General features: G+C 35.8%; 1 protein-coding gene across 2 annotated transcripts in view; it reads right to left on the reverse strand.

Moving 5' to 3' along the window:
• PPP4R4 (protein phosphatase 4 regulatory subunit 4) overlaps window positions 1-21,083 on the reverse strand; it is a gene marked incomplete at both ends in the record, with an annotated part of 120,649 nt that overhangs the window by 17,853 nt on the left and 81,713 nt on the right. For both annotated transcript variants that reach the window (XM_082835375.1, XM_082835374.1), the window contains 10 exons: window positions 1,557-1,631; window positions 1,732-1,773; window positions 4,617-4,761; window positions 8,718-8,865; window positions 10,357-10,462; window positions 15,286-15,468; window positions 16,304-16,387; window positions 17,232-17,309; window positions 19,633-19,752; window positions 20,073-20,242. In XM_082835375.1, the coding sequence (XP_082691501.1) occupies window positions 1,557-1,631; window positions 1,732-1,773; window positions 4,617-4,761; window positions 8,718-8,865; window positions 10,357-10,462; window positions 15,286-15,468; window positions 16,304-16,387; window positions 17,232-17,309; window positions 19,633-19,752; window positions 20,073-20,242 (1,151 nt within the window). The remainder of the gene's footprint in view (window positions 1-1,556; window positions 1,632-1,731; window positions 1,774-4,616; window positions 4,762-8,717; window positions 8,866-10,356; window positions 10,463-15,285; window positions 15,469-16,303; window positions 16,388-17,231; window positions 17,310-19,632; window positions 19,753-20,072; window positions 20,243-21,083) is intronic.

Consider the following 21,083-nt stretch of genomic DNA (forward strand, 5'->3'; position numbering starts at 1 on the left):
CTCTACTGGCCAAAGCAATTTTTTAAAAAGTTGGAAAAGTTACCCTACCTGATTTTAAGAATTACTATAAAGTTATAGCGATCAAGATAGTTTGGAATTGCCAAAAAGATAAACCTATAAATCACTGCAACAGAAAGGGAGTCAAGAAACAGACATATGTATATATGGACAACTGATTTTTTTAAAAAAGGTGCTAAGGCAATTCAATGGAAGTAAAGTTTTCAATAAATGGCATTAGAATAATTGCTCATTGAGATGGAAAATATAAACATATATAAAAATTAACTTGAAATGAATCATAGACCTAAATGTAAAACCTAAAACTAAAATTCCTAGAAGAAAACATAGGAAAAAGTTTTTATAATTTGGGGATAGACAAAAGACTCTTAGAACAAAAAAGCATGAACTATGCTAAAAGAAAAAAAGGATAAGTTGGACTTCATCAAAATTAAAAACTTCTTCTCGTCCAAAGACACCATGAAGCACAGACTCCAAGAAAATATTCATAAAATGTATCTCTGACAAGGGAGTTGTATTCAGAGTTTATAAAGAACTCTCACAACTCAATAAGAAGATAAACAAAAATCACTTTAAAATCTGAAAAGAGACTTCCTCAACTAAGATATAAGGATGGCCAATACACAAAGGAAAAGATGCTCAGCCTCCTTAGGCACCAGGGATAAGCAATTTGAGATAACATTACATACCCACCCTCTCGAGCATTAGCGAGGATACGGGGTAACCGAAGCTCTCCACCACAGCCAGTGGGAATGCAAAACGGCACAGGCACTTTGTAAAACAGTCTTTGTTTTTAAGTTAAGTGTAGTTTACCATACGATCCAGCCATTCCATTCCTAAGTTATTTCCCCAAGAGAAATGAAAACTTATGTCCACTCAAAGACTTCTTCACTAATGTTCCCAAGCTAGAAGTAACCCAAATGTCCGTTAAGACGTGGATAAACACGTTGTGGTATATCCGCGGTACGGAGTACTACTCAGAGATAAAAAGGAATGACCTCTTTATATGCACAAAAACATGGATGAATCTCAAAGTAATCATGCTGATGGAAAGAAGCATGACCCAAAAAGGTACTAACATATGATTCAATTTATATAAATTCTAAAAAACGCAAACTAATTTACAGTGACAGAAACTAGATTAGTGGTTGCTAGGGACTAGAGTAGAAGATGTGAATCACTAAGGGGGCACAAGGAAATTTTTGAAGGAATGGCAACGTTTGGTATTTTATATTCTGGTTTCATGGGTATGTCTGTATGTCAAAATTCACCAAATTGCACACTTTAAGTATTTGCTGTTAATCATAAGTTAATCATACTTCAATAAGGTAGTTTTTTTTTTTTTTTAAAGGCTCTCAAATGTAGTTTTCCTTACAATTCATAAAAGAACATATTTCCAAAGGTCAGGATTCTTCTTTAGTCATTTAGGGAAAATAAAAGTAGTATGAAACTGAAAGAAATTATTGATTAGATTTAATAACAAAGCACAGTTAATACTGGTCAGAAAAGAGTACGTGTGTGTGTGTGTGAAAACATACCATTTCCAAAAGAAGTAGCTCTTCTCTTTCTTTCTCTTGATCCAACAAATCTTTTTCATAAAATTTTTTCTGAAACTAAGTTTAAAGTTTAAAATGAAATTGTGAAACATTAATGATGAGTCTCTGCCAATTTTTAAATATTCCTTTCAACATAAGGTAAAGAGAGTGTACTCACAGCGTCCATGGACATTTCCATTCTGTCCAACTCTAACACAGTCTGCAAAGAAAATGTTTTAAATTATTCAACAGTAATTAAATTAAATCAACTAATCATTTCTCAGAAAGACTCCTTTTCCAGAGGGAGGATCAAAGAAGAGACTTCTCCACTATGTGAAAGGCTAAATTAGAAAGTCTCTAAAGTTCTTCCCAACTCTATGTTGTGTTTTTAATCAACCTCTATATATTAACACCAAGATCCACTTAAACTTTTAAAAGTTTTTCAACTTAAGAAAAGCAAGTGTAGGGCTTCCCTGGTGGAGCAGTAGTTAAGAATCCACCTGCTAATGCAGGGGCCACAGGGCCCCTGGGCTGGGAAGATCCCACATGCCGCGGAGCAACTAAGCCCGTGCGCCACAACTACTGAGCCTGCGCTCTAGAGCCCGCGAGCCACAACTACTGAAGCCCACGTGCCTAAAGCCCGTGTTCGGCAATAAGAGAAGCCACCGCAATGAGAAGCCTGCGCACCGCAACAAAGAGTAGCCCCCACTCACCACAACTAGAGAAAGCCCGCGCACAGCAACCAAGATCCAACTCAGCCAAAAATAAATTAATTAATTACATTAAAAAAAAAAAGAAAAGCGAGTGTAGAGGATTATTTTAAATACTAAACACATGCAATTTAGTTTCTAATAACGTCCTGTGCCACTCTTTTCTGAATCTTCAGAAATACAATATAAGTTTTGAATTTTTTAAAAAAACTTTTAGCTAAATATATACAAAGCTAGGTATCATTGGGCTTAATATCCTTAGTTCCTTGCCACAGAAACTTGTGATTATTATGACATTTTGACCAATAGAAAAAACTTTACTCTGAAAGCATTCTCTTAATTTAGTATTTGTCTTTTCAAATACATTGGTCTGAAATAAATTATTTCAGTCAAACAATGAATGGCCCATCTAATCCAGGGTTCTGTCTCTGATAGAGGACAGTACTTTTTTACAGGAGTAACTCTGATGGCCAGGATAAAGTACATTTATTCATATGCCCAAAGCTATCCATTGCAAACATAATATTTATTTGAAGTTTTATTTTTATGCTGAAATTTATGAAAATGTTATAATTTATGGCATGAAATAGCCCTTTTAAATGAAATTACTTTTCATCTTAAGAAACTGACTATTTCATTTTTATCCCAAAGCTTTGAATAGCTAGCTTCCTGAGAGGTTCCCATACCAATACATCAGTTTGATAAACATTATACTATAGAATTTTCATGGGACAGACTGACTTCCTCACGTGACATGTTCTTAAAATAAGGGCTGTACTACAGAATAATCCATTGAAAGTTAATAATCTATCAATTTAATTATATCATTTTTGCCCCTATTTATAGGGTTAGCTTGAGTTACCTCTTCAGTTAATAAATTCTCTCAAAAAAGTAACTGTCTCACGTTTACTATTTTGAAAGTTAATTCCATTGCTTACACTTCTGTAATTAAACGGTAAAGACAGAAACAAATGTTATGTGTATCTATGTTTTTAGATTTAGATGCATGTCCAGACTCTGGGTATTTCTGATTATTTCAGTTAATGAAAGAAGAATTTACATTTCAGTAAAATAAAATTATACTAATTAATACTAAGTTATCAAATCACTTTATTAAAAAGTTCCTGGGGCTTCCCTGGTGGCGCAGTGGTTGGGAGTCCGCCTGCCAATGCAGGGGCGCGGGTTCGTGCCCCGGTCCGGGAGGATCCCGCGTGCGGCGGAGCGGCTGGGTCCGTGGGCCATGGCCGCTGGGCCTGCGCGTCCGGAGCTTGTGCTCCGCAACTGGAGAGGCCACAACAGTGAGAGGCCCGCATACCACACACACACACACAAAAAAGTTCCTTATGCAACATCTGGCAATGATCTCTAGGGAAAAAAAAAAAAAATCAAAGGACTCTTTCTGTTTTCCTCACCATCGACACCAAGTTACTTAACACATTAATAAATTAACTTCTCTCACTACAAATACATGCTCAAAAACTATGTGTCCTGAACTTCACATTCAGATTCATAAAAGTAATGATTTTTTTCTTGAATTTTATTTTATTTATTTTTTTATACAGCAGGTTCTTATTAGTCATCCATTTTATACACATCAGTGTATATACATGTCAGTCCGAATCTCCCAATTCATCACCATAAAAGTAATGATTTTCATTTGACATAACCTTATAAAAATATTATATACTCAACCAAAAGGTTTTGAAGACTATAAAGTATTTTAAGGTTTGACTTCACTAACCCAAATGTTTACTGTGTTAGAGTTCCAATATTGCCAAACAATCCATATAAGATCACACGCTAAAACGAACAAACAAAAACCCGTAAGACACAATGTTACATAACTGAAAAGCGCTAGGGATCTGTATTCAGCCCTGGCTCTGCCACTTACCAAGAAGATCTTAAGCAAACACTTGAACATTTCTAGGTCTCGAGCTTCTGCAAAGTCCAACAGATCACTGAAGGCCCTTCCAGCCCTTTCAGGGCTAAGTTTCTATCAAAGGTGACTTTCCCTATTATACCAACAAAGTTTTCCCAATTCTAATCACTTATAAAGAGTCTGGTGAATGAAGTACTCATTCATTATTAGCTGAACAGTATTTACTGAATACCTAAAATGTAAGCTCTCTCATAGAGCTTATATCACCAGTAATAAAAGATTAATGTCTCAGTGCCCTCTAGAAGGAACTTTCATATCCAATTGGAGCATACATCAACCAAATCAGTTACTAATTCTTACTCCTCTAGCAGTGACAGAAATATTTTAACATATTGCTATCCCATCAAGCTAAGATAGTGAGGCTGTGGTGAACACTGCAAGAAAGGCAAATGTCGTGGCAAGAGGGACGCTTACTCTTTTCACAGTGGCCAGAACATCTTTATCTTTTTCTTGACAGAGGAGTTTTCTCACACACATTTCTAACTGTTGAAGTAGATGTTTATCTGCAGGGATCTTCAGGGTAGATTTCACTTTGGGCAACAAGTAGCAAAGTTTCATTCTGCAATAAATTGACAGTATTAACTTGTGAGTGAATTTAATAACTAAGAATGACAGTCACATGAAATTGAAAGAAAACTCAAGCTTTAGCTAGCCTGAGAATTTCTTATGCAACAAATGTCTATGGAGGGTCTATGATGAGTCAAGCGTTCATCATTCTGGATGCTGAGGTAACGCAGTGGAGAAAACCAACAAAATTCTCTGCTGTCACAGAGCTTACGTTCTAGTACACGGGTAGGGAGAGAGGATAAACAAATACGTAAAATGTCTGTCAAACAGTGGTAAATGCTGCAGAGAAAAATAAAGCAGGGAAAGACGACAAAGGAGTACAAGGAGGGGGATTACAAGTTCAAACCAGGTGGTCAGGGAGGCTTTTAGTCAAGATTTCACTGAAAAGATGACATTTAAGCAAAGAATGAAAGTAAATTAGGGACTAAGCCTTGTGACTATCTAGAGAAGAGGGGGGAGGCTGCCTTAGAAGTTGCCCCAAATTAACAAATTGGCCAGAACTGGCAAACTGGCTAGCACGGCTAGAACAGGGCAAAAACGAAATCAGCTGGAGGCCTCAGAGTGAAATAGGAGGCCAGCCCATCCGGGGCCTTGCAGCTCACGGTTTGGGGACTGGCTTTCATTTTGAGAGCAATGAGAAGCCACGGAGGGTTTTGCACAGCCGAGTGAAATGATGTGACTTAACGTTTGGAAAGTATCATCTGGCTACCGTATTGAGATTAGACTGTAGGTGGTCAAGGACAAAAGGGACACGGGGTGGCAGGGGGCTCTTTCAGTAATTCAGGCAAGAGATGATGGTGGCTTGAGCCAGAGTGGCAGCAGTGAGGTGGTGGGAAGTGGTTTGATTCTGAATATATTTTACAAGTGGCAGGATGTGCTGAAGGCTTGGAAGTGGAGTGACAGAAAGGAAGTCACGGCTCTGACCTGAGCAAGTGGCCAGACGAAATGGTTATTTACTGAGACGGAGAAGACTGCAGAAGGAGCAGTGCAGATGAGGAAGATGGGGATTAACTGGACAGATGAAGTCTGAGGAGCCTGTTAGAGAGTCGATGGAAATCCTAGTGGGCAGTTGGCTCAATGAGTCTTCTGACCAGGGTGGATGTCCATGCTGGAGATTTGCAGTCAGGAATCCTCAGCACACAGATGATACACAAGCCATGAGACTGGAGAATCACCCAGGCAAGTAAGTGCAGTTTGAGAAGAAGAGATAAAAGGAGAGCGTCTACAGCACCACCACAGTCTAAATGGGGCCGATAAAGAAGCAAAAAGCAAACTGCAGAATTCCAGACAGGTGAAAGGAAATCCGGGAAAGTATAAAAAAACCCAACCAACCAACCAACCAACCAACCAAAAAAACTTCCTAGGAAAAGGCGGTGCAAGAAATGTTCTGCTTTGCTAAGCTAAAATTCTACTGCTTTGCCAGGGCTGGTTGTCTAACTTGGGGCTGCTGTCTTCATTCATTCATTCATTCATCTAAGAGCTCTCCAGATACTATTTTTTTATTTCTATGCCAAACCATGAGACAACTAAGTCCCATTCCTGGAGTTCCCAGGATACCTTCTCAGCTGAGCCTTCAGTTGAGGATTCTTATACAACAAAATCTGCTTTTTATTCAACTAAAAAGTCAAAAGAAGTTCCTCCTCTAGAATTTTCATCTCTGTACATAGCAATAATAGTCATAAACTTATTCAGCTCTCACCACAGATACTGCTAAGCATGGTAATGCTTTCTCTAATTTAGGGGTCCCAATTACCCCAGAGAGAATTGTTTTCATTTCTGGCAGCTGAAGAGAAGGCTCCTTTGAATACCAAGTCTTTTTTTAGCCTTGGTATTGTCTAGACTCAATGAATTTTTTAAACATTCACTTAAGGAAAAACAATCAACAGTCCACGCACTCTTCATTCTTTATAACCCAAGGCAGACCTAGAAAACATACATTCAACAGAAGCTACAGAAGCAGTGATTTATCTCTATGAGAATCCTGGGCCCAGGAGATTGTAAAGATTTAGCGATTAGGGATCATACTTTTCAGGTAAACTAAATTCTTTATGTACACTGCCTCAAGTATTTATTCTTCAGAACACCCCATGAATTAGGTACCACGGAAACTGATGCACAGAGAGGTTTTGTAAGTTGCCCAGACACATAGCTGGTGGAGAGCTGGAAATCAGCTCAGGGAGTATGGCTCCAAAAACTCTCCTCCTACCGTGCTTGATCCAGCCACTCTCGCCTGTCATGGCTTTCATTCTACCTGCACATTTCTAAAAGTGTTGAGCAAAGCCTTTCGTATCCAAAAGCCAGTTAGTATATGGTATTGCTGGACCCATTCGTTAGGCTGGCAGCTGCCCAAGCAGGAGAGTGAGAACCAAGACAAACTGCTATACGATCATCTCTTACTCAGAAAAACCACCAAAATTCATAGAGCGATATTCATCTTCATCTGGTTTTTGAATTAACAGGTTGCTTTCCCTTAGAGTCAATGCTATGCTGTCAGTCACACTGACTCGAGTAGAGATGATTTCACTTCCTTTCAAATAATTTTTGGGAACTGCTTGATAAATGACAATTCAACACATTGGAAGCTATTTTTCTAGAATCACAACTTCAATTTGCAAAACGTTAACAATGTGGTTGGATCCCTTAGTTATTCACCACGAGGTAAATTCTAAAGAATTATCAACGGGGTCTTTCAATTTACTTTAAATCACTTTAAATTTACTTTAAATCTCAAGTCAAGGAAACCTCAGCTCTAGTTTGTAGAGCACAGGTGAGATGCACAAAATACTGAAGCCAGTGCAGTGGTACTTTCTGTATTTTCTCACCCTAAAAATACAAAACAAAACCAATGTCTAGATGTGTCCCCCTTAAATAATGCTCACAACATTCTTAGGCTGAACTTTTCAACATCTTTTGACAATTCTTCTTGGTATATTTCCTCTCAACAGCCATGCTATCAGTCTATGCTTATTGCCTGGCCAAGTCTTCCTGTTAAAAAGTATTAAATGGTTGCATGTTGTCTACAATGCACATCAGTTTTTTATAAAAGATACAAATATGTCACACAGCATGAAACTAGCATGAAGCATGGCTGGCATGTGGAAGCTCAGCAGGGAGCTCTGGAGTTCTGTTCAGGAAGTCTTGGCCAACTGACTCTGTGTCTCCTACAGATGAGTTCCTCAAATTCAGAACAGAGGCATAGAGCACAAATACGAAATCTAATGGCTGAGGGTTTAAAATTCTCTTCAACTCATTATGCAATATACAAATAACTCAAACAGTACGCATGTGTGCTTAATGCCACTGAATTGTACAAAATAGTTAAAATGGTAAATTTTATGTTATGTATGTTTTACCACAATTTTAAAAAAAATTAATATGCTTGTTTGGGGAGGAAAAAAAGGCAAAACACATTTATTCTTTTTTTCAGTTTCCAAGCAAGCCATTTTCAGGCCCGTTTCATTTAACTTCACAGTTATTTAATCAACTCCAATTACCATTTACTGGATTTTGAAAATGTGAGACAGCTAAAAGCCTTGGAAACAGGCTTACTTCTCTGAATAAATGGGCCTGTAAAAATGGGCAGATCTTCTCCAAGCCAACTTTCAACTATTTTTTTCCTTTAGTCTTAGAAGATATAGATAAATTAATCACATCTACTCAATCTTCTCTTGATGCCAATGTGTGTATCCAAGTGGCTGGAGAAGTCTGCCAGTCTGGCTGTGACTACTGCTATCAACCCAATAAACTAAAGACCTCAGACAGTGTTAAAAGATCACGCTTCCAGGTCCTACTGAGGCTCAGTTAAGTCTACCAAGAATTTCAAACCAAGTATAAATTCTTCACTTGATTATTTTTAATTGACTAAGAAAATGCTCTGGCATATATTCATCACAGTAGATACATAAAAAATACAATTTTTTCAAATATTTTCTTGGATTGGTACCATACCTCACATTTGCTACTGGATCATGTGTCAGTTCAATAGCAGGTAGAAAGAAATATTTACAGAAAAATGATTTGGAAAAGATCTCTATAATAAATTCACAGGTATCCAAAAATCGGAGTCTATTCCAATAACTTTTTCCTTGGCCCAGTTCTAGAAACAACAACAAAAAATTATAAGTTTAATTTTTCCTACATAAAATTTCATGTGAAAAAAATCACTAAGTCCATGACAATCTCTTTTATATCCACAATTTGTTTAGCAAAAGCAAGAGATAAGGGGGAAAAAATCATATTATATACCCCCAAATTAATAGCACCTGAAAAAACAGAAAAAATGTATTAAACATTGCATTCAGTTCCATGAGCATTTATTAAATATTGAATGAACATATCTACTATTTTTTGATTACCCACCATGTGCTAAGTACTTTATACATATTATCTCATTAAATCCTGAAAGTCAATCCAATGGGATGAGAATAAATTTATTCCTCCTAAAAGGTAAGGATACTGAGATTCAGAGAGGTTAAAGCCACAGAGCTGGAAAGTACAGATCTAGAATTCAAATGCAGGTCTGTATAACTTCAAAATCTTTAACCAATGAAATTAACTGTTTTCTTCTTCTCATTTCCTTAAAAATGCTTTGAAGTAAAATCATATGTAAACACGATATCACTGAAAATCATTCAGGTCAATGTTGAAAGGATAATTTTCTCTCCCTTATTACAGAAATGTTCAAAAGCAAAATTCTTAATATTTAAAACCAAATAGAATCTCCATTCAAAATAAAACATTCTAAAGGTCAGGTCCTACCACTAAAAAAATGAAAACTGAATTAAAATGCAGTAAAAAAAAGGAAGATTAAAGTATATTGAGCATTATTTTTTCTTAAATGGAATTTTATGTACTCGAATTTTTTGAAAAGTGGTGATCCATACTTAAAATGGTAAACTCCAATAACCGGAAAAATTCCATTACATGCCTGTGCTGGATAACAGAGTTTAATAAAAGGATTAAGACACTACAGTCAAAGCAAGTACACAATAATTAACAAATTCACTAAGTATATATAGGTGCGCACCACTACTTCTAGAATTAACATTTTAACAAAAAGTTTTTGTCTTAATTTTAGCCCATAGCAAATTAAAATAAATTTGCATTTGTTAATTGACAATTTTTTAAGACATTATAAACCACCTCGGCTTACCAGATTCACATTCATGTGTACTATCAAGTCTATTCAAGGGAACAAAACTCACATTCTGTGATATTTAAAATAGGAACATAAAACAAATTATTAGATTCAAGGATAGCCTACTTATATATCTTAGTTCCAAATTGTGTTAATCAGGATAGAAACTGGGCTTTCAACAATAAGTATACATATTTTAATTTCTCAAGTGTAGAAATTCACAAAAGGCAGACTAGAGTAGTCACTACTCTCATTCATCACAAATCTGATCCTGTCAAAGATTTCTAAAACAAGCCAAAAAAATTAGCCTACAAAACTCAAATGCAAATATATACCAACACTGGCCTAATTATTCATGGCAAAATGAAACATAATATAAGTCAGCTCTAACTAAGGCCAACCAGTTTGTTTACTTTCTATTTTTCAAAATGAGAGACAATGATTACTTACGTTCAATTAATTTTTGAATGACCTCGTGTCTCTGTTCTTGTTTACGATTATAACGCAGAAAAATGCACAGAGTTCGTGAAGCAGCCTTTTGGACAGGTAAGACATTCTTAAAGAAATAAGGAAGACAATTAAACCAGTCTAATAGTATACACTCTGAATAATTTGGCCCCATAAATCTATTTTAAGTTATTGACTAAAAGTAAAAGTAGTATTGCCTACCTCTCAAGTCACTGTGGAAGTGTCTTCATAATTTAATGTTACCATCGCTCAGGCAAATCAACTCATCTACTATCACACTACAAAGTTAATTCAATGTGGCAGTCATTTCCAAGTCATCCAGATTTGATTTATATTTGACTCTCATTTCCTTGCCACTTCATCTTAAGTGATATTCTCCCCAAATTATATCTCAACCACCTCTGGACCTTGTCACTCGTTTATTCAACAAACATTTGTTAGAACATACCCTGTGTCAGGTATCTCACCAAAGATGTGCAACTTCTAAAATATAAACTCAGAGATCCCATGACCAGGTATATGTCAGATCCCTCTGGCTTAGTTCTGCCTCTTCCACCTCAATGCCATTCTTGGAGGTCCCCGGTCCATGACACAGATAAAGCTTAGAACCCAAGGGACAACATACCAATTACTCTTACCAGTGTTTTAAACTCCTTTGTCCTTTGAATTTCTGTCACACCACTGGGCAGAACCTTAATTCTAAATGAATTCAACCATTCATCTTTACTGGATTTGGGTTCAAACGATGTATTAGAGAAAAATCTCTCAATCAGATATACTGTATCCAGTATAAATTCATGTTCACCATCTTGACTTACATATAAATATTATAACAATCAATTCTTGACGATTCAGACTATTATACTAGGATCCTTGAAATTCAAGTAGGAAAAACTATACATTGCTCAGAGAGTACTGCCTGCTACCTCCTCTCATATTTTTTTTTAAAATCTTACTTTTAAATCAATCTTTTTTTTTTTTTAAAGATGTTGGGGGTAGGAGTTTATTTATTTATTTATTTATTTTTGCTGTGTTGGGTCTTCCTTTCTGTGCGAGGGCTTTCTCTAGTTGTGGCAGGTGGGGGCCACTCTTCATCGCGGTGCGCGGGCCTCTCACTGTCGCGGCCTCTTGTTGCGGAGCACAGGCTCCAGACGCGCAGGCTCAGTAGTTGTGGCTCACGGGCCTAGTTGCTCCGTGGCATGTGGGATCCTCCCAGACCAGGGCTCGAACCCATGTCCCCTGCATTAGCAGGCAGATTCTCAACCACTGCGCCACCAGGGAAGCCCCTCCTCTCATATTTTATACAAGTTATTTCCATTCTATTGAGTACCATTTCATGTGGTGCTTTTAATCGAATATAAAAAAAGAATATTCACTATGAGTTAGAACAGAAAATTTAAGAAATGTACATAAACAGAAATATCAGTGGAATTACGGAAAATGAATTTTAGATAAATGAACTAAATAAAAGGATGTTACTCTTTTCTTTCATTTTTTGTATACTAATAGAATTTCAAATGCATAAACACTAGTCATTTGAAATAAAAATAGTTTAAAATACGTGTATTTTATACCTCACAGTATAAGGTAATGTCTTTTGGGCCAGAAATCAAAGATAAAAGTAATTATATCAAAACAAGTAAAAGCCAGATTAAAGACGTCGTGACCACTTAAGCATGTGAATAATGACTGTAATTGAGTAAAACATTATTTAATATAAAATGATGAGTCTAAAAGAAAGAGACAAAAACAAAATTCATTCATCATCATTGGAAGTGGCTACTGCACCACTTCAGAGTTTTCCTAACTCTGAAAATTGATAATTAGAGGGAAAGAAATAAGAATTTACCCTCTTTTTACATTAGGAAATATATTTTAGGGTAAATAAATTACCCAAGTAGATGTAAAAAAAAAAGGCATTTCTCCTGAGAAGAATGCCATCAACAATGTAGAAGAAAAGACAGAATTTAAAAAATCATTTTTCTGCAAGTTATAATGAAATAACTGATCAGTCAAGGATCATCATTGGATGCTAAAACTAATGGGTAAAAGCTTGGTGGGAAACTGGGTATTCCGAGTGTTGAAGTGTCAGCTTCAGATTGTGACGCAGATCACAAGAGAGAAAACACAATTTTGCAGTAGGCTAACAGAGCTGTCCCCATCTGCACAACCACTCCTAGCTCACTTACGGAGGGACAGCCGTCCAGACACAATGCAACATAAAATACACAGCAGCATTTATGAAGTATTCTTGCCAAAAACGTTTAACCTAAAACTCGGCAAGCCCTTGTCAAACCTCCAGTTTAGAAGAAATATGGAGAAGAGATAAACAAGTTAATCCATGAAGACATTCTACAGAACAACTAAGTCTCTTCCTCAATTCAATGTCATGAAAAAGTGGGGAAGGGCGAAGAGGGAATCTGTTCTGGATTAAAAGAGAACTAAGAGATGTAACCACCTAAGGCAATGTAGAGATCTTCCTTGAATCCTATATGGAATAAAACAACTGTCACACATATTTGGGGCATAATTGGTAAATTTTAATATGAACTTTAAGTGATATTAAAGATAATTGTTCATTTTGTCAAATGTAATAATTGTATCATAGTTATATAGGACAATGTCCTTTTTTAGAGATGAATACTGAAATGTTTAGAAATAAAAATACAATGATATCTATAAAATTTTTCAGCACGATGAAATAGAAAATACGTCAGAATGTTAACAACTGTTAAACCTAGGTGATGGGTGTGTGAGGGTTCATTATAGTATTTTCTCTGCCTTTCTGCGTTTTAAATTTTTTTCATAACTAAAGGAGGAAAAATGTTAGTTTCTGTCATTCCTCTACTCAAAACCTTCCAAAGCCTTCCCCTGTATCACAGAATACAATCTACACTCTACAGCATGGCCTTCAAGCACCTGCGTGTTGTGGGCCCAGCGACCTCTCCAGCCTCATCTCTCGCTAACGACCGCCACACGGGCTTCCTTGCTGCTCCTCACACAACCAAGCACACGCCGTATCACACCTTTGCATCCACTCTTCCCTTTGCGGGGACCACCTGTCCTTCAGACCTCCACATGGTCACTCCCTTACTTGGTCCAAGCCTCTGCACAAAGCATATTTGATCAGAAAGGGCTTTTTCCTGACCACTATATTCACAATACCATCCTACGACCCTCCATCACTTTCTTCCCCTCTACGCTGCTTTTTAATTCCTCCTTGTACCTTTGATCCCTGGTGTATGATGTATGTATTATATGTGTTTGTTTTCTGTCTCTAATAGAATTTAAAGTTCTATGAGAACAGGTCCTTTGTCTTTTCATTCACTACTGTGTTCCAAGCATCCAGAATAGTACTCAGCACGTAGTAAGTGCTCAATAAATTTTGTTAAATGAATGAATATTACGACCATTAGATACGGAACTAAAACTATAATCTTTTCTCCAGGGAATATTGAAACAGAATATAAGTGTCTTTTTTGATCATGGAAAATGTGCTATAGTGAATCACATATTTCCTTTTAAGTGTGGAATTACCTCCTTGTAAAAGAAAACATAAAGCAGATCCCTCAGGCTTGAAAGTATTTTGTTCACACTATGTCATAAATCATTTATCTTTCCTGATAAGGAAAAGTACAAATATGGAATAATTATGTATTCTTAGCTTTCTAAACACAAAGACACCTACTAAGTAATCAGGTTGAGACAATTAAGATCAAGATCACCTGTTAATATATTTATTTTATTTTACTATTTATCACTTCCCACATGACCACCATGTAAGAATGCAAGGTCCTTTAGAGCAGGATTCTGTCTGTCTTATTCACCCTATATCCCCAGCTCTTAGAACAGTGCCTGACACAGCAAAGACTCGAATAATTAACTGCTGAATACAGCAATTAATAAATTCTGCTTGATTTCATGTGAAATTTTCTATGTGGTGCATTCACACATTATCCTCTGAGAAGGAACTTATTTTTGTCAATATCAATTTTTAAGATTATTACATCTATAAAATAACCTTCAACCCCTAGACTTTGCTTTGATACATGAAACAAACTTCATGTAGAGGTGTTAGGTCATAAGATATATGCCTTTTTCCTTTTTTTTTTAGTTAAGTTGTAAATGACACCAATAATGTCATTTTTTTCCTCTTTGAAGCTAAACCTGATTTGGGGTTTTTGAGATGGCTACTAGATTTTGTTATCTCACTTTTTTTTGAGAACAATAAGAATTCAAAGTACTTTTTTAATAGTTTCTAAAACATATACATTATGCAGAACTTTTTTATACTTCAAAAAATGGTAGTAGGATGTCATATTCAATGTATAGTGAACTGAGGGTTAAACAATCCTCTCTGGAAATTTTAAGGAAAAAGGTAGACAACTTACTCTATGGGGAAATTTGAATACAAGTCTTTTTTTTTCCCCCTACTTTGACTCTAATTTTGAGGTTATCCATAGTAGGGCATCCGTGTTTTTTGTATACATTTTATTTGTAACAAGTCACTGTTCAGGTACGATAAAAGAAAAAGAACCCAAACTAGTATTAAGGGGCTTAAGGGATACCCTTAAGGCAACAGGGCACAGCTGAGGCCATGAGACATGAAAGGTGTACATGAGAGCAAAAGGCACTTTGCAGTTGAGATCACTGACTCCTGCCAACCTCTCCCTTGAGAAGAGCGGTATCAAGCTTGCAGTGCATGTGTTTACACTCTCCCTGTGCATCCCTCTCTCCAGCTAGGCAGAAGCTGATGAAAAGGAGAACCGGCGGGGAAGCAAAGGTAACACCCCTCCAGGCAGAAGGCCGTGAACTGAGTGTGTCGTTCTATTTCAAGAATGTGGATAATTTGGTTAATTCCAAAACAGAAGCAAGTTCAAGAGAAAGTCAGATAACATGTATTGGGCTCACATTTGTCATCACGATTGTGAACATTCTTTGCAAGAATCGGTAATAAATCTGATCACTTGATATGACGTGCGGCAGACAGGCGTATTTCTGGAGCAGCTTCTCGTGAGTTCTCCACTTTAAAGAGGCTGCAGCTCGCTGCTCAGCAGCTGTGAGAGCTGGAATCAAGTCAGGGAGAGATGATAACTAAAGAAGAAAACACATCAAGAGAATCAAAGATAATGAAAGAAATCAGTTTCAGCACTCAGCCAAATTATTCAGTCTTACAATACACCGGGGAGGGGGAACTCTTAACCTTTTCGGAAATTAGGAGGCATCTTAGTTGTCACAGGGAAGTAAATATTTATTAAAATCAAATACTTAAAAAAAAATCTATATATAAAATTTATGATTACTGGAAACAAAATTTTGAAAGAGACTGGGATTCACAACCCTTCTAAAGTAAAATGTATTCTATTTCACTGTCAGCAGACTTTGACCTTCTAAATTCCTACCTTTCTGTCCTCAACAGTTGCTATTCTTTGCAGTAATAATAAATGCTAATAAGAACTGAAAATATGAATGTAAACTCCAAGGACAATAAATAAGGACTGTGGTAATGTAAGAATGGTAGAGGACAAGTGTAAAATAGATAGCTAGTAGGAAGAGCTGCATCTCACGGGGAGATCAGCTCCGTGCTTTGTGACCACCTAGAGGGGTGGGATAGGGAGGGTGGGAGGGAGACGCAAGAGGGAGGGGATATGGGGATATATGTATATGTATAGCTGATTCACTTTGTTAAATAGCAGAAACTAACACACTATTGTAAAGCAATTATACTCTAATAAAGATGTTTAAAAAAAAAAGGGAATGGTAGAGGAAATTCAAGCTGTTCAAACTCTAGCAGACATTTACTGAGCACCTACTATGTGGCAAGCACTATTTTAAATGTTTTTCATACACTTCTGTTGATTCCTCACAACTCTGCAGAGTAAGGTAGGCCATATAATGTCCAGAAACTTTTTTGATACATGGGATTTACCTTATTTTCTTGAACACTGCTTTCTCCACCAGTAGACATAAGTTCCAGGATTTCTGGAAGATGATCTATGAGAGCATCTAGTACCTTTTAACAGAGATATTGATTATTCTTCTTGTGATGGCTGTTTTTCTAATCTTAGATTAATCAACATGCCAATTTCTACACAGAAATAGTATGAGTTACCAAACAGCATTTTGGGGGTTTCTATTTTCTTGCTCTGTCATCTTCTTGCTGCAAAGTCTTAGAAACAAAATTAGCTACCTTGATCAAACTACCTTTGAAAAGAGATTAGTATGTCTGCCTCTTGATAATATTCAAATCGTCTAGATCTGAGACAGCCTGACAACATGCTCAAAACTGCCTCCCAACTTTTGAAAAGCAGTTTAAGTCAGACGACACCTTCAGTGATGTCTAATGTTGAGGAGTTGAGACTTGGCAAGCTAGCAGTCATTTGGGTGAATAGGATATAGTAGATAAAGCATCAAAATAAAGTATTCCAAAGCCTCCACAAGTATACTCCCCAAACAATGCTAGGAGAAACAAAAAGATATAAAATGTGATATAACATATGATCACAAGTATGTAAAATTTTAAAAACTTTATATAGAAAAAATAGAAAATGAAAAAATATAAGACAAGAGAAACAGTGATCAGAACTAAAAGTATTCTTTTGTCTGTCTACTTTTTGACCTTTCCAAAATTTTCCATAACAAACAAATATACATGTATATTTTAAAACCTACTATTTTAAAAAGATATTCCCAATTTCTAGTCTATGATACAGTGGCATATCGACTTGAAGCTTCTGGGGCTAGTCAGCTATTAGAATTCATGCAATTCCCAAGAAGCAGGAAAATAAAAGAAGAAAGGCATTGACATATTCAAACTTAATATAAAAGAAGTAAAAAGCAAAGTAAGAAGGTATTACCTCCAATGATTCATCTTGTAATAATGTTATTAGTTCTTTATGTATTAAATACACTCCAGAATTCAGAAGTTTAGAAACCTAGAATGGAGCAATAAAGTCTCTCAGATTTGAGACTACTAGACATATAAAGGTTATAAAAACAATTTTTAAAAGAGTAATCCCTGTTAGATTTTCTTCTAAAATGAGACTTGTTTACAACACAACTATAAAATTAGATTTCTAGAAAAATTACTTGCATACGTAAGCTTTTCAGTCTGCTTCCTAACACACTGGAGTGTGTGAACATATGAGGGTCGGGAGTGTAGAAGAATGGATTTATCAGTCATAACTTCCCTCTCACAAGCACTAATGAGCCCATGGATGCCTGTAGTTCACATTTTAAAGTCTTAGAGCAGCCAACAGGGTCTTTCAAGGGAAACCAGCCATGGGAGCATTCATCTCGGTTCAGAGCTCCCAGAGGGGACAAATTCTACTGAAGGCCAGTAGCCACATAGGGATAGAGAAAACTCCTAAGCAAGCAAAACTTCGAAGACTTTTCCCATCAAAGACTTCAATCAGCAAGAGAGGAGTTGGGAATTGGGAGAATCTAGACTAAACCAACTCCTTTGTGAACTGTTTTTTTTTTTTCCCCTGTAGACAAGCAACAGTAAAAATCTGCAATGGTAGATTCACCAGTTTCTACTTAACCTTTAAGTTTTTGGGTTATTTTTTCCACATACTGGGTTTCTGAGTAAGGTTTTACTTGAAAGAGGGGTTCCTAGACAAAGAAGGTGTTTTAAAAGTCTCTGCTCTACAGGGTTGTTTTTGACTTTTTGAAAGTATTTTCAAAATATTATTTTTCTGAAAAACAAGAATAAACTCAGAACATACTAAAGTAATTATCAGAATCCAACAATAATACTGTTAAGGAAATTTAAATCCACCAGTGGAATTTCATTATTTAAAAGGACAAACCTAGACTAACCATTCATTTATGAAGTATCATCTTAACCTACCTACATGGTATGATCGTTAGAATACAGAAATTAGCCACCCAGCAAATAGCTAAATCAATGATTTCCAAACTCACTTCTACTGGTGAAACATTTTTGTGTACATATTTCAATTTTTTTTCTATGGTGCTAATACTTTATTCCACTTATAGTGGATATAAATAAAATGAAATATTAAAGGTATGAGATAAAAATAAACATAAGTAGAAACTCTCGTATTGCATAAATACTGCTTTCTCAGACTCTAATCTCATGCAATCATCTCTGGAGACCACCAATCTAGACAAATACAAGCGTGCAAGGTAACCATGCCTAAATACCCACTTAATACATATTAGAGACAAGTAGTTCACTCAGCCAGCCAGTGCCCTCTGCCCTCTCTCCTCCTCCAAAAGCATATTCCTATATGCATATTTACAAAGATGACTTAATTGTTCAACACTGAATTATTTTAATTAATTACACCATTTAAAGGGAATATTTTCTGGACTTTGCAGAATGAATATTCATTTCATTCACACCAGAAAAAAAATGTTATTCAAAAGAAGCAAAGCCTATCATTCAATAGCCAAGAGTCTTAAGTAACGTTTCTAATGCTGCTATGGATATCCTGCACACTTTCAGCTAATCTGACAATGCTCTGAACACAGTGCAAGGAAGGGGATGAAATATTCTCACTGAGAATAAGAATATCTATTAAACCTCTCATAAAAGAAGGGAATATTTTATTAACCCACACAGATATTTTTATGTGACAATCCTAAAGTTGGCAAGTTATAGGTTATACATGTTTACTGCAATTATAGCAACATGTACTTACTGCAGTCACTCGAGAAACATGCCCTAAATTTCAATCTCAAGGGTTAAGAAGTTAATTATATTCATCATAAAGTTTAAATTCACTTTTGCTCTTACAATATGGAGAGTTGTTGTAACAGCTGAATCTAAAAGCTGTGCTCACGAAACATGATCCATTTGCAGTAAAAACCATAAATTTAAATAATCTATCTCTCAATTTTCCATGTGTACTCAAGTTCTTAAGTTTAGGTGTAAAGCTAAATATAAACATTATAAAGCATATAAAAACTGATTTTACTTCCAGATCTGTAACAGCCACATCCATACCACAATGTCTGGCTTAAAGTAAGGATTTACTAGAGATATACTGAACGAATGGATTAATACCTGTTAAACGAATATAACGTATTTATGTAAATGAATTCTGTGTAACATTCTAAAGAGAATTACGGGAATTTTTCAATATTTAGGACTAGAATATAAGAGCGATATGGAGCCTGTATCTTTTAATAAATCTGTAAACAGATGTGTACAAAATATCAAAAAATCATATACTACATGTAGGTAGAATTAACAACAAATGTAAAGTGGTATCACTTTTTCAGACTTACTTCATGAAAGCAAATAGCAATAGTGTATCTGACTGGTACTTCAGGGTCATGACAAAGGCAGAAGAATGTAGAATAGAGATCCATGTGGAAATTTTTAGGATCAACAAAAACAATCATGGCCTGGTGGAGGTGGGAGGGAGAAGATGAGTGGGAAGGAGAGAAAAACATGCATCAACACCTCTTATTATAATCATGTCACTTAAACTGAATCATGTCCTCTGAATCATAATTTAGTTATAAGCCATATTTGGAAGATCCAAATGCATGCATATAATTCTAATATATACACTTACACAGAGATAAATATAAATTAACCAATATACACCAGACATAATGTGAAGTAGCAAGTGTCAAATATGGCATTATTTTTCAATGCAATCTATTCACGTTTTTAAGTTAAAATTAAAACGTTTAGCCAATACAAATGTATAATTTATTACCGGAAAGTTATAAGCACAGTTCTTCCGTACTGAAATATATTTCTTCTCCTGCTCTAAGATTTGGGGTGGAATCTGGTTTTCATTGTGTCCATTTTCCTGTTGCAAACCCAATGTACAAAGTTTCTTATAAAACTCCAAAAATCTCAAGTGTTGATCTGGAGTAAATATTCCTAAAACAAATGCAAAACCTTTGCTCAACATTTTAATTGAAAACAATAATTAAAAAGGGAAAAGCAAAGTGCAATAAAAATAACTGGAACCAAGTATTTAAATAAATGGTTGGAAATCATAAATAAAAGCAACAATGAAAAAAGAATAACTATTGTGAAGAAATCTAATGGTTCTTCGCCTTATGTTAATTTTAATAATATTTTCATTTTAATTTCAATAGTATAAAACTATGCAACACAGGAATTACACCTGCATTAATTTCTGCAGCATGTACCATTGTATATACCACTAATGAGTCACTACAATAATAATATGGCAGCCATTATTGCTATTTACTTATGGTAAATATTCTAAAGTTGCCTACAGAAAAGACATGCACATATGTCTGCAGAGAAGGAGCTTAAAAATGGAATCTGAGAGAATTCCCTGGCGGTCCAGTGGTTAAGACTTGGCACTTGCACTGCTGTGGGCCCAGGTTCAATCCCTGGTCAGGAAACTAAGATCCCAGAAGCGGTAAGGCGCAGCCAAAAAAAAAAAAAAGGAATCTGAAAGACGGTGAAGTAAACTCAAAATAATTTTGGTCAATGGAATGGACTGGTTCCACATTCACATACCGTCTTAGGAAGCTAGTAACTCAACATATATTGCAATAATTTTTTTCAACAGTCTATTAAAAGTCCACAATCTGCACAAAAATAGGTTTTCTATGCTAGATTGTTATAATTTAATTAATGCTTACATTATTTTAGTAAGCTAAGAACTGAGTAATATGTTCAGAATGCCAAGAGTTACAGGTATTATTCTGCATTCTAAGCTGAACTGCTCATGTGATATATTAAT

This window comes from Leucopleurus acutus (assembly GCF_964270905.1).
Source record: "Leucopleurus acutus genome assembly, chromosome: 1".
Classification (NCBI taxonomy): Eukaryota; Metazoa; Chordata; class Mammalia; order Artiodactyla; family Delphinidae; genus Leucopleurus; species Leucopleurus acutus.